The 19,272-nt window shown below is 43.0% G+C and overlaps 1 protein-coding gene across 3 annotated transcripts in view; it reads right to left on the bottom strand.

Annotated features, from left to right (window-relative positions):
- LOC125451975 (brain and acute leukemia cytoplasmic protein-like) overlaps positions 1-10,522 on the bottom strand; it is a 35,576-nt gene extending 25,054 nt beyond the window's left edge. For 2 of the 3 annotated variants that reach the window (XM_059646334.1, XM_048529809.2), the window contains exon 1: positions 9,742-10,522. In XM_059646334.1, coding sequence (XP_059502317.1) covers positions 9,742-9,997 — 256 coding nt within the window. In that variant the 5' untranslated portion in view covers positions 9,998-10,522. The remainder of the gene's footprint in view (positions 1-9,741) is intronic. The other variant, XM_059646335.1, reaches the window with a different exon arrangement.
- Between the last annotated feature and the right edge of the window lie 8,750 nt (positions 10,523-19,272).

The raw sequence follows: 19,272 nt of genomic DNA, 5'->3' as shown, positions 1-19,272 counted from the left end.
CAGATAGCACAAAAGACAGCAAGCAAGCAGTAATAGACATTTAAGAAGGAATTCATGACTCTCAGTAAAAATATATCCCAATAAGGAGAAAAGCTTCTAAGGGAAGGATTAACCAATCATGGTTAACCAAGTAAGTTAAGTGTATGAAGTTGAAAACACATAAGCAGGCCGAAGTCTGTAATAACCCCCAAAACTTGGATAAATCAGAATTTAGTAAAAGACGATTAAGAAGACATTAAAAAGAGAGAAAATAAATTATGAGGGCAAATTAGCAATGAATATAAAACTGACAAGAAGAGCTTCTTTGAATATATAAAAAGAACAAGGGAGCTCAAGTGAACATAAGCCCCTTAGAAAATGAATTTCAGGAAATAGTCATGGAGTCAAGGAAATGGCAGAGGAATTAAACAGATATTTTGCATTGGTCTTTGCAATGGAAGGTACTTCAAGCGTTCCATAAATACGAAAGAATAAGAGGGATAAATTAAGTATCATTGTCATCACTAGAGAAGCAGTGTTGGAAAACTAATGGAGCTAAAGTTAATTAAGTCCCTTGATCTTGATGGCTTGCATTTGAGGATCCTAAAAGATGTAGCAAAAAAGATCGTGGACGCGTTAGTTGTGACTTTCAAAAAATCCTTGAATTCTGGAGAAGTACCAGAGGACTGAAGAACTGCCAATAGTCATTTAGTCATAGAGCTGTGCACCACAGAAACAGACCCTTCTGTTTAACTCATCCATGCTGACCAGATATCCTAAATAAATTTAGAGGAACACAACAGGCCGGACAGCATCAGAGGAGCAGGAAAATTGATATTTCGGGTTGGGACCCTTCTTCAGAAATGGGTAGGAGGAACGGGTTGTGAAGTAAATACACAGAGGAGGGGTGGAGCTGGGGAAGGAAGGTGGGGTGGTGTTAGTTCAGCACAGGTAAGGAGCGGTGGGGATTGGTCAGTGGGATCGGTGGGGTGGATAGGTGGGAGAGAAAATGGACAGGTTCTGTCATGTTGAAGAGGCAAAGATGAGAGGGAGGCTTGGACATGGGATGAAGCCGGGGTGGGGATATTTTAAAACTGGTGAATTCCATGTTTAGGCCATGAGGCTGTAAGCTCCCGAGGCGGAATGTGAAATGTTGTTCCTCCAGTTTGCCGGTGGCATCATTGTGACACTGGTGGAGGCCCATGTCACTAAGGAAGTGGGAGGGTATGTTAAAATTGTTGACGACTCAAAGGTGTTGTCATTTGTCATGTACAGAGCACAGATGTTCTGTAAGATGGTCTCTGAGTTTACTCTTGGGCTCACCGATGTAGAAGAGGCCACATCAGGAGCAGTGGACACAGTTGACAGGGATGTGCAGGTGAATCCCTGACTAATATGGAAAGTTTGTTTTGTACCTTGAATGCAGGTGAGGGGAAAGGTGTAGGGGCAGGTGTAACACTTCCTGCAGTTGCAGGGAAAGGTGCCGGGGATGGTGGGGTTAGCGAGGAATGTGGAGCAGATGAAGGAGATGTGGAGACAGCGGTTCCTGCGAAAGGCAGATAGGGTGGGGAGGGAAATATCTCTGGTTTTGGGATCAGATTGTAGGTGGCAGAAGTGGCAGAGAATGATACATTGGATGCAGAGGTTGGTGCGGTGTTAAGTGAGGACAAGGGGGATTCTGTCTCTATTTTTGTTGTGGGGAGGGGATGTGAGGGCAGAAATGCGGGAAATGCAACAGATGCAGTTAAGGGCATTTTCAATCACAGGAGGTGGGGAGTTACTGATTGAATGTTTCCTGAATGTGGCAAATTATGTAAGCATGGCACCAACTCATCTGCTACCTCACTAGCAACCTCTGTTGAGACTCTAGGATGAAATCCATTCAGACCCAGATACTTATCAGCTTGCAGCTCAACTAATTTGCTCAATTTCACTTCTGTGGTGATTTGTAATTTTACCATATTTTACTTTATTCCTTGTATTCTTGATTTGTAGCTCTTTTTGGAATTTTTTTTGTTTCTCTATTCATAGAATTCCTACAGTACGGAAACAGGCCATCCAGCCCAACAAGTCCACACTGACCCTCTGAAGTACATCCCATCCAGACTCATCCTCCTACCCTATCCCTGTAACCCTGCATTTCCCATGGCTCATGCACCTAACCTACACATCCCTGAGCACTATTGATAATTTAGCATGACCAATCTACCTAACCTGTGCATCTTTGGACTGAGGGAGAAAACCAGAGCACCTGGTGGAAACACACACAGGCACAGGGAGAACTTGCAAACTCCATCCAAACAGTTGCCTCAGGGAAGAATCAAACCCAGGTCCCTGGCACTATGAGGCAGCAGTGCTAACCACTGAGCCTTAGTGCCACCCTACTGTGAAGACATCTGCTATTTTCCTATTATCTACTATCAACTCCCCATTGTCAGTTTCAGGAGAATCAATGTGGATTTACAAAGGTGTTACTGAGACTGGAATGTTTGCGTTATAAGGAGAGACTGGATAGACTAGGACACTTTTCCCTGGAATGTAGGAAGCTAAGGGCAGTTCAAAACCAGAGGGGAAAGATTTTTTTTGAAAGAGACCTGAGGAGCAACATTTTCACCCAGAGAACGAGCTGCCACAGTAATGGTAGAGGTGGGTACAACTACAACATTTAAAAGACATTCAGACGGGTACATGGATAGGAAAGGTTTAGAGGGATATGGGTCAAATGCAGGCAAATAGGACAAATTCAGTTTATGAAACCTGTTCGGCGTGAACAAGTTGAGCCAAAGGGCTTATTTCCAGGCCTCTACGACTCTAGTGATGAAGATGGTACTTAATTACTTCCCCACATTCTTTAGTATTAACGGAATGTTTGAAGTATCTTCCACATGAAGACTGATGCAAAATGTCGTTTATTTCCTGTCCTATTTCCTTGTTCCCCAAAAATATCTCTGTAGATTCAGTTCCTAAGGGCCAATGTTCACTTTGAACTCTACCCGCACTTTTACATGTTTAAAGAAGCTCCTATTGTCACTTTATACATTTTTAATTTGTTTGCTATTATAGTTAATTTTCTCTCTCTTTACCACATAAATAGTCATGTTTTGCTGGATTCTAACTGTGTTGCAGACCTTGGGACTATTACTGACTATGGCCTCCTTATATGCTGTTTCTTTCAACTTTACACTCTCCTAAACTTCCTTGGGAAGCCATGGTTGGTTTATCCCTCTTTTAAAATACTTTCTCCATATTGGATTGTATTTGACTGAAAATTGCCTCCTTAAATATCTAATGCTCCAATTTCTTCCTTCTAATCAACTTTTACTCTTTGTCTGTCATTCTTTATTATCTGACTAATCATCTGACCTGCCAATCAATCTTGCAAATAGATAGATTTTTCCTTAAGTTTGATGCTTTCCCAAACTTTTTTAGTTAACCATAAATGGTGACTCCAATCATCAGAATTTTTCTTTATAGTAGAAATATACTTGTTCTGAGTTTTCTAAGCTATCCCCTGAACTGTCTGCCACAAATGCTCTATTGATTTATCCCCAAATGTCGAATGTCAGTTCTCCAGTTAGCTTAACTTTCATACCCAGTTGCTCTTTCCTAGATTTAAAATTATGGTCTTAGACTCAAAGTTTTCCTTTTCACACTGAATGTAAAATTCAATTATATTGTGATTGTTTCTTCTGAGGTCGTTGCATTATGTAATTTCACTGGACAGTACCAACTCTAACATAACCTCCTCTCTGATTGGTTACAGAATGTATCACTCAAGTAAACTATCTTAAAAGCATTAATGAAATTCTCATCAAGGCTACTACTGTTAATTTGATCTTTCCAGTTTTAATATAGAGTAAAATCACCCATGGTTAGTCATCATTCTGTTATCACAAGCATTCAAATACTTAAACATGTGTAATTTGTCCAAAGTTATGGTCATTATTACAGGGCCTGTGGACCACTCCCACTAGTGACTTCTTTCACTAACATTCCTCACCTCCACCCAAGTGATTCTAGATCCTGATATTCTGTACCAAGGTAATCTCTAACTATTGCAACAATGCCATCCTTGATTAACAGTGCTATGACGTCACATTAATCTAGCATCTCATTCTTCTTGAGTATCATATACCCCTCAATATTCAGGATCTGGTCTTTGTCATCCTTGATTTGATTTGATTTATTATTATCACATGTATCTAAGTACAGTGAAGTGTTTTGCTTTGTGTTTAGTACAGGCAGATCATACCATACAACGTGTATGAGGGTAATAGAATGGAGTGAAGCATAAAATGTCATGACTGCAGAGAAGGTGCATAAAGAGTGAGATCAATATTAAATTTAAAATTTGAGAGGTTTATTCAAAAGTCTAATAACAGCTTATAACAGAAGAGATTGTTAGCAATTATGATTGGAATGGGAGGGGTCGATGATTATGTTAGTTGCCTTTGCGAGGCAATAGATGGAAGGTTGGTTTTCACGATGGACTGGGCTGTGTTCACAAATCTCTGTATGGTCCTGGGTAGAGCTGTTGTTATAAATCTCTATAATGGCTATCAAATCATAATTATTTATTTCAATGTGTGACATCAATTTGTTTGCTTAGTTATGAATGCAATATAAAATCAGACTTTTAGTTTTGCTTTTCCACAGGTTGACAGAGCTTCTATTTATTTCAACATTTTCTGCTTCAGTGGGAATGCTGTGTGTAAAGATAATATAAAATACACAGCAGTTAACTATTCAAACAGGACAGAATAAAACTTTCTGGAAGGAATTGATTTTGACTGTGAAAAATTGGAAAAAAGCAACTGGACATGATTTTACCTTCCTACCTGAGTAACTTTATCAATAGAAAACAATATCATACAAGATAATTGAACTGCTGATTCACCACTTATCGAGACCACTTTCACTGTAGTATTACTTGAAAATATTGTCTGATGAACGGTGACAACCTGTAACATTAACACTGTTTCTCACTCCATGGAAACTGCAGAGCCCGCTGATTGTTTACAGCCTCTTTGTTTCTTACTTCAGATTTTCAACAGCAGTATTTAGCTTTTGAAAATATGTGGATTCAATTTTTAAATTGCTGCCTTGGTGTAGCACTGTCTTTGGAGACTGACCTCTTGTTAGATAAGAAGTATATTGAGCCCTCCCATTGATACTGGACAATTACTGGCTGGATCACTGTTGCTTGTGGGGATTTAAATCCTCAAACTTGTTAAAAACAACAAGTCTATGACAAACACAATTCAAGAAATTCAAACATTGTCATAGAGAAGTAAATCTCACAGGCCAGTCAGATTGCTTGAATAAAGAACACTTCTCTGAAACAGGTGAAAAGCCTCAAAGACTCGAACATATATTATCCAAAATGATTTAGGAAGTGACATGGTAAATAGATTATATGCTGCCAACTGACTTTACACTCAAATCACCAATTACAGCAGCAACAACATTTTCTTTATGATAAAATGTGAGGCTGGATGAACACAGCAGGCCAAGCAGCATCTCAGGAGCACAAAAGCTGACGTTTCGGGCCTAGACCCTTCATCAGAGAGGGGGATGGGGGGAGGGAACTGGAATAAATAGGGAGAGAGGGGGAGGCGGACCGAAGATGGAGAGCAAAGAAGATAGGTGGAGAGGGTGTAGGTGGGGAGGTAGGGAGGGGATAGGTCAGTCCAGGAAAGACGGACAGGTCAAGGAGGTGGGATGAGGTTAGTAGGTAGCTGGGGGTGCGGCTGGGGGTGGGAGGAAGGGATGGGTGAGAGGAAGAACCGGTTAGGGAGGCAGAGACAGGTTGGACTGGTTTTGGGATGCAGTGGGTGGGGGGGAAGAGCTGGGCTGGTTGTGTGGTGCAGTGGGGGGAGGGGATGAACTGGGCTGGTTTAGGGACAGCGGAACAGTCCATCTTCCGCACCTACACAGGCCCCAAACCCCACCTCTTCCTCCGGTACATTGATGACTGTATCGGCGCCGCCTCTTGCTCCCCAGAGGAGCTCGAACAGTTCATCCACTTCACCAACACCTTCCACCCCAACCTTCAGTTCACCTGGGCCATCTCCAACACATCCCTCACCTTCCTGGACCTCTCAGTCTCCATCTCAGGCAACCAGCTTGTAACTGATGTCCATTTCAAGCCCACCGATCCCACAGCTACCTAGAATACACCTCCTCCCACCCACCCTCCTGCAAAAACTCCATCCCCTATTCCCAATTCCTCCGCCTCCGCCGCATCTGCTCCCACGATAAGACATTCCACTCCCGCACATCCCAGATGTCCAAGTTCTTTAAGGACCGCAACTTCCCCCCCACGGTGATTGAGAACGCCCTTGACCGCGTCTCCCGCATTTCCCGCGACACATCCCTCACACCCCGCCCCCGCCACAACCGCCCCAAGAGGATCCCCCTCGTTCTCACACACCACCCTACCAACCTCCGGATACAACGCATTATCCTCCGACACTTCCGCCATTTACAATCCGACCCCACCACCCAAGACATTTTTCCATCCCCACCCCTGTCTGCTTTCCAGAGAGACCACTCTCTCCGTGACTCCCTTGTTCGCTCCACACTGCCCTCCAACCCCACCACACCCGGCACCTTCCCCTGCAACCGCAGGAAATGCTACACTTGTCCCCACACCTCCTCCCTCACCCCCATCCCAGGCCCCAAGATGACATTCCACATTAAGCAGAGGTTCACCTGCACATCTGCCAATGTGGTATACTGCATCCACTGTACCCGGTGCGGCTTTCTCTACATTGGGGAAACCAAGCGGAGGCTTGGGGACCGCTTTGCAGAACACCTCCGCTCAGTTCGCAACAAACAACTGCACCTCCCAGTCGCAAACCATTTCCACTCCCCCTCCCATTCTCTTGATGACATGTCCATCATGGGCCTCCTGCACTGCCACAATGATGCCACCCGAAGGTTGCAGGAACAGCAACTCATATTCCGCCTGGGAACCCTGCAGCCATATGGTATCAATGTGGACTTCACCAGTTTCAAAATCTCCCCTTCCCCCACTGCATCCCTAAACCAGCCCAGTTCATCCCCTCCCCCCACTGCACCACACAACCAGCCCAGCTCTTCCCCCCCACCCACTGCATCCCAAAACCAGTCCAACCTGTCTCTGCCTCCCTAACCGGTTCTTCCTCTCACCCATCCCTTCCTCCCACCCCCAGCCGCACCCCCAGCTACCTACTAACCTCATCCCACCTCCTTGACCTGTCCGTCTTCCCTGGACTGACCTATCCCCTCCCTACCTCCCCACCTACACCCTCTCCACCTATCTTCTTTGCTCTCCATCTTCGGTCCGCCTCCCCCTCTCTCCCTATTTATTCCAGTTCCCTCCCCCCATCCCCCTCTCTGATGAAGGGTCTAGGCCCGAAACGTCAGCTTTTGTGCTCCTGAGATGCTGCTTGGCCTGCTGTGTTCATCCAGCCTCACATTTTATCATCTTGGAATCTCCAGCATCTGCAGTTCCCATTATCTCTGATAACATTTTCTTTATTCTGTGTTTTCAGTGTGACATGGTCATACATTATTCAAAGGCTGGTACAAGTAATCATGAGGTCTGTGGGGCAATCATAACTTCACTTTCTCTGGGCCAAAGTCAGGATGCGAGTCCAATGCCAGGATTTGTTGACCATAGAAGGTGTGCTTGTAATGTGGCCAAACAGGTTGATTGGCACCCTGTAAATCCTTCCAATATGCGTGATGGTAAATGGCAAGAGCATTAGAATCCCTTGCTCCACATTCCTGCAGAAGGTAGGGTAGTGGCAGACCATGACAATGCTTTGCCAATCCAATGGAGCCCCGTGGCCTGACCCTCAAACAGGAAGACCATGAGTTTACCATAATTTTAAAAGGGATTCCCCAAAGTCCAGATTATTCCCTCTCCCTGATATGGGTCCTAGACAAATCATCCTGGATTAACTGAGATAACAAGGTGTAAAGCGATGAACATAGCAGGCCAAGCAGCATCAGCAAAGCAGGAAAGCTGATGTTTTGGGCCTAGACGTCTAGGCCCAAAGCATCAGCTTTCCTGCTTCTCTAAAGTTGCTTGGCCTACTGTGTTCATCCAGCTCTACACCTTGTTATTTCAGATTCTCCAGCATCTGCAATCCCTACCAACCTTGGACTAAACCATTGTTTTTGCCAACAGTTGAAAACTGTGTTGGATCAATGCAGCATTTACTGACTGTAGGTATGTTTTGCACAGTACTTTTTCCAGGAATCTAGTTTGATAATGAGATGAAAAGGAACACAGTTTTGACACCCTTTCCTGTAGATTTGCACCCACACACCCTGCCACTTTCAAACAATGCTGCACTCAGTTCCAGGAAGAGGGAGGTTAAACTGGAGTATGGGAGCCCTGGGAACGAGACTAGTGGTGTTGCCACAGTGACCTGGCACTTCAAACAAGTTGTGTTTGTCATTGTGTCTTCTATTCATATTTCAATTTAACCTCCCTGTAAGTGAGAGTACGCAGTTCAGAATAACTGGTCAAATAGTCATTGGACAATCAGTCCTGGCTTTATTCTGAATGACTCAACAGAAAGCAAATGCATTGGCAAGAAAAGGTGGCGGATAATAACTGAAAGCTTAATTACGATCATTGTATGATAGTACAAAGTACGAAAGAATGGAGGGATTGGAGCAATGAGCATTCAAAGATGCGGAGAGACAAAGAGCGAGAAGGAGACAGAAGAACAGATACTCAGGGAGAAAGAAGTGGAGAAGGGGATGGGAGACAGAGAGGCAGATAGACAGGGAGATGCACATAGAGAGAGGGAGGCAAGGAGAGGGGAGTGAGAGAGCAGAGGGTAGAGAAACCCACATAAGCTCAGGCAGACAATGAGACAGAACGCGACACACACACACAGAGTCAGGCAGAGTGTCTAAGACAGAGAGAGATCAAGAGCGAGACAGACACGCTGACAAGATACAAGAGCCAGAAGACGGCGCGTAATCCGTAACGAAAGACAAACGCACAGAGACAGAAAGTGTGACCCAGTAAAAAGAGACAGATAAACAGTGACAGGCCGACATATACAGAGAAAAAGTGATCCAGAGCGAGACAGAAACAAGCACAGAAAATTCCGGAAAGCTTGGCAGGTCGGTCAGCATCTGTGAAATGAAATCAGAATTAATGTTTCAGACCCGGTGATCCTTCCTCAGAACAGACCGGACCCGAAACGTTAACTCTTTTTTCTCTTCACAGATCATGCCAGACCTGCTGAGCGACAGAGACAGATACAGAGATAAAGACCAGGAGGAATTCAGAAGGAGAGAAAGAGAGGGAGCTGTCTTGTTAAAGCCTAACCCTAAAGTACACCAGGAGGCAGTAAGCCCATCATTCGGGCTGCTTTTGAATTCCTGGTGCGTCGGTTTAAAGTGATTTAAACACCCATCTGCAAAGGTAAATGTAGATATCCTTCCCCACCTCATTCCCTCCCAAACACTGGGATTATACTTGTGATGCGATAATGGGAACTGCAGATGCTGTAGAATCCAACATAACAAAGTGTGGAGCTGGATGAACACAGCAGGCCAAGCAGCATCTCAGGAGCACAAAAGCTGACGTTCCGGGCCTAGACCCTTCATCAGAGAGGTCTTCATCAGACCCTTCATCACCCTCTCTGATGAAGGGTCTAGGCCCGAAAAGTCAGCTTTTGTGCTCCTGAGATGCTGCTTGGCCTGCTGTGTTCATCCAGCTCCACACTTTGTTATCTGGATTATACTTACTGGAATACACATGTTCCGAACCTTTCTCCAGAGCACTGGGCTCGCTGGCGATGCTGCTGCAGCCGTTGGCAATGCCCGGCAGAGGAGCCTCTGTGTCTGTGTTGGTCAGCCACGTTGACTCGGTCTCCCTGGTCCAGCTCTCGTAATACCGGGGCTCGATGGTGTCAGCACGGCTACCGCCACAGCCCATCCCGTCCGCTCGAAGGCGCGGATCCCAGCTGGAAATGCACTCGCCGTGTTGCCAGTCACTCAGCATCCAGTGGGAGCACGGCTAACCGGCCCGCTGCAAAACCGAGTGAAAACATCATCGCTACCTGTGTGTGTGTGTGTGTGTCTGGAAGCTCTAATGAGATCCCCGCACTCTCACCATGGTGGGAATAAAGAGATCCTGACATCAAAGATACTGTGCTGAATAAATCCAGCACCTTTTAATTCTTTGACCGAAACAGTTCACTGATCCTCCCAGTCTGTATTAGAAAATCCTTAAAAGGCTGGGACTTGCCGCAAATTGCGAAAAAGCCCGACAGCAGTATCGATTTGTCTGTCGTGACCAAAGACAAGGCTGCTGGAAATACAAAGTCCGTGGTAAAACTGCCAGACGTCAATTTCCAGGAGTGCAAACGGCTGGCTCTCTCGCCCATTGGTTTCAACGTCTCTTTTCACACGTTGGAATCGAGCTTATTCGCAATTTTGCGAGCGCTCCATGAATGCAGCACTGTATTTAATTGCTGCTCGAGGACTGCGGTATGCTTCTGCATTGCAATGATCAGTATACCTAGACTTCAAAGCTGCTTCAACAATGTAAGTGTGAAAGCACAATGTGATGGGGGGTCAGTGGTGATATCACTGGACCAGGAACCAGTAATGCTGAGGTCTCGATTAACACTGACGACGGGGTTCAAATTCCACCACTGGTACAAATTAACGATTAAATCTGTAATATTTATATGCAACAATACATAATGCATAGGATGAAAAGGTAGTTCACAATGGTTTCCAACAAACTATCGAATGGCATTAAAAAATCTGCTTCTCTAATGCTATTCTGTTTTTCTTACCTGGTCTGCCCTACATGTGACTCCTGACCACAACAATGTGGTTAACTCTTAACTGCCCTGTGAAATGGGCAAGCCACTCAATTAAAGGGCACCAATGGATAGGCAAAGATCCTCTGCCAGTGATATCCACAGTACTTGAAAGAGATTTTAAAACATGTATGGAACTATAGAGTGATGCCTCACATGTCCAATTTCTCCCTTACCTCTCTATTTCTGATTGTGGTAGTGTTGCTAAGTGGAGTCACTGAACAAGGCAAGTGAATATACACATGTGAGTGAGGTGGGGAGGGAAAAGTCTGTGGGATACCCTCAGGTAGAGGCTAATGGCTGAATTGGAATAATATAGCTCGGGTTTTGTAGATAAACCCGTAGATTAATCTATAATTAATGTAACAGAAGTCAGGGTCTGGAAGGCTAGAATTACCTTTAATAGCAGTATTTAATATGAAAGTCTAATAAATATAACTTTATCTCCTATTTGAGTTTGACACTAGAATCCACAATCCATTATGAATCATCTTTTCATTTCAGTATGCTTTGGTTTTATTCTCCACAATAATTCTTCATTGTTAACTGTATCTGTGGATGCCATCAAGGTCAAACAGTAGATTAATTCTCTTGTTCATAATGGATTATAGCTTCCAGCCTGAAGCTCAAACAGTAGATAAAGTTCTCCAGGATTATGGTGCAATTAATACAGGTAATCTATCCATGGACAAAAGGAGAGAGCCACTGTCAAGGTGTACCTCCACCTCTTCTGGAAGTGAGCAGAGAGTGCCACAGATAGAATACCAGAAGCAGTATACTAGGCTGCATTTCTCTTGTATATTTTATGAGCAGAAACTTATTGCCGGTACTAAAACTTTCTAAAATTTATCATTTGAAAATCTTTTATCATTTCATTTGATGCAACACTGAGTTTGTAGTCAAGATAGACTGGTCAGCAAGAAGGCAAAGTCAAGGATAGTCTTCAAGCTGAGACATCAAAAAATACTATTTATTAGACTTTCATATTAATCCAGCATTCCAGCATTCCACTTCTAGTTGCATTCATTATAGGCTAGTCTATGGTCTTTGTGTGTTCACATCCACGAGCTTTCTCTTTCTTCTGGTGAATCTTGTTCTGGTGTATCTTCCAGAATTTTGCTTTTTGTGATTTATTGGTGATAGCAGGTAGGAATGTTGAAGATATTAGATGGCGTGCCAGTCAAGTAGGCTGCTGGCTCCAGCATGGTGTTGAAACTCATGAATGTTGCTGGAGCTGCACTCATCCAGGCAATGGGCTGTGTTCCGTCACACACCTGTCTTGTGCTTTGTTGATGGTGACTTTGGGAATCAGGAGTGAGTTATTCATTGAAGTATTCCTAGCCTTCGACCTGTTCTTTTAGCTGTAGTGTTTGCATGACTAGTCCAATTCAGTTTCTGTAGAATAGTAACCCCCAGAATGTTGTTAGTAATCTTAATAAGACCTTAAATTCAACTGCACACTAAAATATTTAGCTACTTTAAGGGTAAAGATATTAAATTTAAATTATTAATAATTGGTCAACTTTCCATCTGTATCTAAATTGGCCATTTTCCACTGAATATTGCAATAAAATTAATAAAATATGAAAGAATCCTTGAGCAGGAGAATCCTCCAAGTCTCTGAAGCATGTTTCTAATGGTAATGTCAGTTACAATGCATTTACAACAACAATATGAATTGATATAATAAAGTGTCCCAAGGTGTTTAAAAGCTGAATGTGAATGGAGTATTGAACAAGAATTTCTCCACAAACATCAGTGTCTACAAAGTATGAATTAAGATTCAGGGTTGGTTGATTAGCTTATCAGATGGTAATCAAATTGAAGGCCCATGTGGCATTATAAATGAAAAAAGCAAAGTTTAGTTGTTCGTCCAGCATTTCAATGCAATCTGCTTTCATGATAACATTTCAGTATATCAGTTGCTGTCAGTGCTTTCTTTTGCTACTGCTTATTCTGTAGCAACTTGTCACACCGATGTTGACTGAAAATGAATACAAAGTTGAACTGACATCATAACTTGAAAAAAAAATCTCTCTAGATATTGGAGATAATGGGAACTGCAGATGCTGGAGAATTCCAAGATAATAAAATGTGAGGCTGGATGAACACAGCAGGCCAAGCAGCATCTCAGGAGCACAAAAGCTGACGTTTCGGGCCTAGACCCTTCATCAGAGAGGGAGATGGGGAGAGGGAACTGGAATAAATAGGGAGAGAGGGGGAGGCGGACCGAAGATGGAGAGAAAAGAAGATAGGTGGAGAGAGTATAGGTGGGGAGGTAGAGAGGGGATAGGTCAGTCCAGGGAAGATGGACAGGTCAAGGAGGTGGGATGAGGTTAGTAGGTAGATGGGGGTGCGGCTTGGGGTGGGAGGAAGGGATGGGTGAGAGGAAGAACCGGTTAGGGAGGCAGAGACAGGTTGGATTGGTTTTGGGATGCAGTGGGTGGGGGGGAAGAGCTGGGCTGGTTGTGTGGTGCAGTGGGGGGAGGGGACGAACTGGGCTGGTTTAGGGATGCAGTAGGGGAAGGGGAGATTTTGAAACTGGTGAAGTCCACATTGATACCATTAGGCTGCAGGGTTCCCAGGCGGAATATGAGTTGCTGTTCCTGCAACCTTCGGGTGGCATCATTGTGGCAGTGCAGGAGGCCCATGACAGACATGTCATCTAGAGAATGGGAGGGAGAGTGGAAATGGTTTGCGACTGGGAGGTGCAGTAGTTTGTTGCGAACTGAGCGGAGGTGTTCTGCAAAGCGGTCTCCAAGCCTCCGTATACCACATTGGCAGATGTGCAGGTGAACCTCTGCTTAATGTGGAATCTCTCTAGATATTGACTTCTTTTAGATGGTGAATTACAAAACACATTGAACATCATAATATTCTTGTGTCGATGATGTCCTTCAGTTATTATGGAAGAAGTAATAAATTGGATATTCCTGTTGCTGCTTAATCATTTGAACTTGCCATTATGTATTATGAAGATGAATAGTTTATGTCATAAGAGCAGAGCGTATGTTTGCTATTTAACTATATAGAAAAAGAAACTCTCATTCAAACATATTCTTTCCATCTGTTCAGTCCAGCTAAAGATTGGTTTTGTGTTTTTTTTCCCCCACAAATACATCTTCATCCACAAGGTTATCACCTAAAATGCCAGAATATTTTTCCATCCGGATTCTGACTTATAACAGACCGTGGATAACACTCTTAAAACAGCAGCATCAGTGCTCTCATATTACGTGGAATATTTGAGCATCTGTATCAAGAAGTACATGTCGAAAGGTTAATACATGTAAAATAATTAATACAGTACGGTATTCATAGTGTATGAATAAAAAGAACAATGTAAGATTATGAAAGAAAACTAGTGCAAAATATAAAAATGGATAACAAAAGCTTTTATATGTAAAATGAAAGAGAATAGCTAAAGTGATTGTTGGTCCCTGAGAGGAAATGAGACTGGGGAGTTAGTAGTAGGGAGCACACAAATGGTGGCGACACTAAATTAAAATTTTACCTCAGTTTTCATGGTGGAGGATACTGGTACCATCCTAATGATAACAAGTAATACAGAGGTTATAGAAAGGCAGGAACCAAAAACAATCATCATCACTAGGGAAAAAAACATTGGGATTGAAGGCAGATAAGTCCCTAGCACCTGATGGCCAACACCCTAGAATCTTAAAGGAAGTGGCAGAACAGCTAGTGGATCTACTGGTTATAATATTCCAAAATTCCCTTGTGGCAAGAAGGTTCCAGTGGATTTGAAAAATGCTAATATAACATACTTTGTTATAAAGGGAGTGAGGCAGAAAGTAGGAAACTATAGACCAGTTACTTTAACATTTATCATTGGAAAATTCTTAGAATCCATTATTGACGTAGTAATAACAGCACCTTTGAAGAGTTAAGACGCAGTCTATCAGAGTCAGCATGGTTTTGTGAAGCGTAAATCGTATTTGACTAATTTGTTAGAGTTCTTTGAAAATGTAACATGCAAAGTGGATAATGGGACACTACAGATGTATCATCTCTGGACTTCCAGAAAACATTTGACAAAATGCCACACAAAGGGTTAGTACACAAGGTAAGATAGCACAGGGTTAGGAGTAATTTATTGGCTTGGGTAGATGCTTGGCTAACCAATAGAAAGCAGAGATTCAGGATAAATGGGTCTTTTTTCTGGTTGGCAAGACGTAATTACGGTGCATCACTGGGTTCAAACCTTGGGCTCCAGCCATTTACAATCTGTGTTAATAACATGGATGCAAGGATAGAATGTACAACAGCCAGAGTTGCTGATGATACTAAAATAGGTAGAAAAGGAAGTTGAAATAAAGAATTTTAAAAATTTACAAGTCGCATGGTTAGGTTAGGTGAATGAATCAAAATTTGGCCGATGGAGTTTAATGTGGAAAAGCGTGAGCTTAACCGTTTTGATTGGAAGAATAAAAAGGCAATCTATTATCTAAATGGGGAGAAACTTCAGAGTGTTTTGACGAAGATGGCTCTGTGTCCTCATACCTGAATTGGAAAGAAGGCAGGAGTATGGGATTCAGAAACATATCAGCCATGATCAATGGGCTGATTGGCCTAAATCTGCTCCAATATCTTATAGTTTTATGGCGTAATCACAAAAAATAGCATATACGTACATCAGGTATGTAATTTTGGCATTTATTGCTAAAGAAATGGAAGTGATATGTAGGGAAGTATTGCTGCAGCTGTACAAGGCATTAGTAAGACAGCACCTGGAGTATTGCATACAGTTTTGGTTTCCCTACTTGAGAAGAGATGTAACTATATGAGAAGAAGTTCAGAGAAGGTTCATGAGATTGATTTCAGAAATGAGAGGTTCATCTTAGGAAGAGAGACTGATTAGTTTAGGCCTATACTCTCTAGAGTCTAGAAAAATTAGAGGAGGTCTAATCAGGGTATATAGATGCTAAATGGGGTTCATTCAAGTCATTCCTCTAGGATGCACAAAACCACTCTGTAATTAATGAAGAACCAAATATCTGGCGAGAATGAGGATCTTAAGGAATCTGTATAAGAAATGGTACTGGAAACATTAATAGGAACAAATGCCAAAAATCCATCTAAGGATTTAAAGGAGATCTGTTTTGGCTTTGATCTTTCAGAATTCTTCTAATTCTAGAATAGATCCCTGTGATTGGCATGGAACCATATTACTCGTTCCTTAAGCCAACATATGGTAACAGTAGTAAAATGCTAAAGCCCAATATTAGATGCACAGTGGCAGCAGTCTGTACTATCTACAAGATATATTTCAACAACTCATCAGAGCACCTTCCAAAATTGTGATCGCCATCATTAAGAATGACAATGGCAGCAGATACATGGGCACACCACCTGTTACTGAGTCAATATCTTGGAACTAATTACATTGTGGTTGTAAGAGTCTGTGACATATAGGTGACTGAGTCAAGCTTGAGATTTATGAGAAATTACTTAGAACATCCAAATTTCATCTTAAGGTTTTATTATCTTGAAAATTTCCCCTCACAATTTCCACTAATTCATGCAACGTGCCAAAATTGTTACAATAGATTTATATATACAGCCAAACCTTGAGTGATTAACGTAGATCCTTACAGGTAAGATGTATGTCTATGTCATCTCTTTCATCTGTACTGCAGATATCTATTGTAGACCTTTTGATAAGTAAATGTTTTTGGTTCATTGGCTTGTTTGAATCGTTCTGATAGGTAAATTCTCCTCATATGAAAACTGTGAGGAGAGTTGCCCCAGAGATTCAGTTTTTCTGAGCTGTTAATGTATCTAATGTATACATTGGTTGCAACAAACTAAGAAGGTGTTTAGAAGAGATGAATCAATTTTCCTTCCTCACCTGGTCATTGTAGTTGGCTCATATATTTTCTCCGACCAGGAGATGTCTTGTTTTACAAACTCTTGGTGCCAGAGGAACTAATTGTTTTGTTTGAACTGATTGCATCACTTGGTTTTATTACAATACAGCCTGCCTACATTGCCTAAACTGATTGCATTTCCAAGCTTCATCTGCTATTTAAAAGATAAGGTTAATGGATTGCAGCTCAGCCGCACAGCAAGCTATTCCCAAATGAAATTGCTGTAATAGGGGTCCTCACCACAACTCATTCTGATCGATGATCCATTTGGTAGATTTGCTGCCACCATCCTGTTTCCAGGAACCTATAGGGCCTTCTTGGTCTCGTGTGATAGAGGAAAACTGCTAGGCAGTCTGAGAGATGTGGTGATAAAGTCAATGTTTTCTGCTTTATTTTTGGCTGTAATTTAGGAAGGATTCACAATAATTTCTACCTTTGGTGACTGACTTAGAATGCTGACTGGAGATTATAATATTTAAGGGACAGGAGGTTCCAAGTTGTTATATTTGACTTTGTCTCGGGGCACAAAGCTGAACATATTTGGGGGTGTCACAGGCCACAGGTCAGTTCAAGAATTGGCAAACAGCAGTTTGTTGTCCATTAGTTGAGAGTAGTCAACGTGGATAATTGATACAAAACCAAAACTGTTGGAGAAATTCAGCAGTTCTTGCATTATCATTGGAGAGATAAACAGTGTTAATATTTCAAGATCAGTGTTACGGTTCTTTGGAACTAGTTGTCCTGAGGATTTCAGCCCTTCAACACTTTACTTTGTACATCTATCAATTTCATGGTTCTGACAGGTAACTTTGTTTTAAGAACAGCCGCCCATTTCATGCACCTGCACAGCATACGTGTTATGCTCTTAGACTTGATTTCTTTGCGCTCAATCACTTTGTACTTATCTAAAAGCTGCCAATCTCTATATGCTCCACACAGTTAGATTATATTAGATTAGATTATCTGCAGTGTGGAAACAGGCCCTTCGGCCCAACAGGTCCACACCACCCCTTGAAGAATCCCACCCAGACCCATCCCCCATACCCCAAACACGCCTGAACACTACGGGCAATTTAGCATGGCCAATCCACCTAGCCTGCACATCTTTGGACTGTGGGAAGAAACCGGAGCACCCGGAGGAAACCCACGCAGACCCGGGGAGAATGTGCAAACTCCACACAGACAGTCGCCCGAGGCTGGAATCGAACCCAGGTCCCTGGCGCTGTGAAGCTGCAGTGCTAACCACTGAGCCACCGTGCTGCCCACTCACTGCACACTCACTGACTTACAGGCTTCCAGACTCTTTGTTGCTCATGACTCTTTCTTACAGCACATAATCTCAAGTATTCAGTTACAGCAGTCACCTTCTGAACATTTCATTGTTCTTTAGTGAGACAGAGAGACAAGCATCTTGTCTAGCTGGGAGTACTGCACAGTCATGAAAGTTGACAAGTTGCTGTGCAGTACATCAATGTTACACTTTCAGCCTGTGCCACCAATTTAAGTAGCATGTGTTTCAAGCAAATGGCCATTGGTAAGGTCAAAGCGGAGCAGTTCATAGTGGAGTGGTCAATGGTCAGTCAAGTATTTTGTTTGATTCCAGTCCAGGGGCTTTGTCATGGTCCACCAGACTCTTGCTTTGCTCAGAGTTCGGAATCTGTTTCCTTGCAGTCTGGAGAATTGATCACAGTCTATCCTGCAACTCAAGTACAACCAGAGTGAGGATTATGGGCAGGTCAGTCAGGGCATTGTGGAAACATCAGTCTGGTGGTTTGCCACCCTTTCCTGAAATGAGGGAGAGATTGGTTATGATGGAATTAGATAGAAGAGCAATCAGCAGTGATGCAGGAGCAAGAGAGGTGGTGAGATGTCCCCAGTGAGGCAGCACGAAGCAAAGAGGCAGGTAAGGTTAGTGGTTTGGAAGGATGAGGTGGGGGAGAACTATTGGGTTGACATGATGCAATAGTGACCAATGTAGTCAGTAAGCCTTGGTGAGAGGCATGTGATGTGGCAGAGTTAGAGTGAGTGATGGTGAGGGCGAGATAGCAGAGAGAACGTAGATGTGCTAGCTACGTGGAGCACAGGAGACCATTGACTTTCTTTCCACACTGCTGGAGATCCCATTTCACACAAGGCATGGCAATGAACAGGGTACAAGTTGACTGTGTCTGGCAGCCTGCAGGAAAAACGTCTGCCCTCTTCTCCATTACCCATACATCAAATGCCTTTCTGTGATACAGAAAATGAGCTTTCCTTTTTTCTGGGCTATGTTTTGAATGTAATGGTAAGTGAAGCAGAGTTTGAAGGTCAGGCCTTGGCTTGCAGCATCTGCAGCTATGAGCAGTTGAGGTTTAAACACTGGGATTTATGTATGGAGCCAATAGCATTAACACTGTAATGTCCCAGAAATGATGAGTGATTCCACTTCTCCTGCATGTAATTCCCCGATTGAAGTGTCTCAAAGCCCCTTCCATGAATAAAGATCAGGAAAGTTGCTTTCAACCATGTTGGAGCGAGTACAATGAATCTCACATGAAAACATTTTAACAGAAAAATAG

The sequence above is a fragment of the Stegostoma tigrinum genome, chromosome 5, assembly GCF_030684315.1.
Source record: "Stegostoma tigrinum isolate sSteTig4 chromosome 5, sSteTig4.hap1, whole genome shotgun sequence".
NCBI classification, from domain to species: Eukaryota; Metazoa; Chordata; class Chondrichthyes; order Orectolobiformes; family Stegostomatidae; genus Stegostoma; species Stegostoma tigrinum.
The sequence above is the reverse complement of the archived record's forward strand: the minus strand, read 5'-3'. Positions and strand labels throughout refer to the sequence as shown.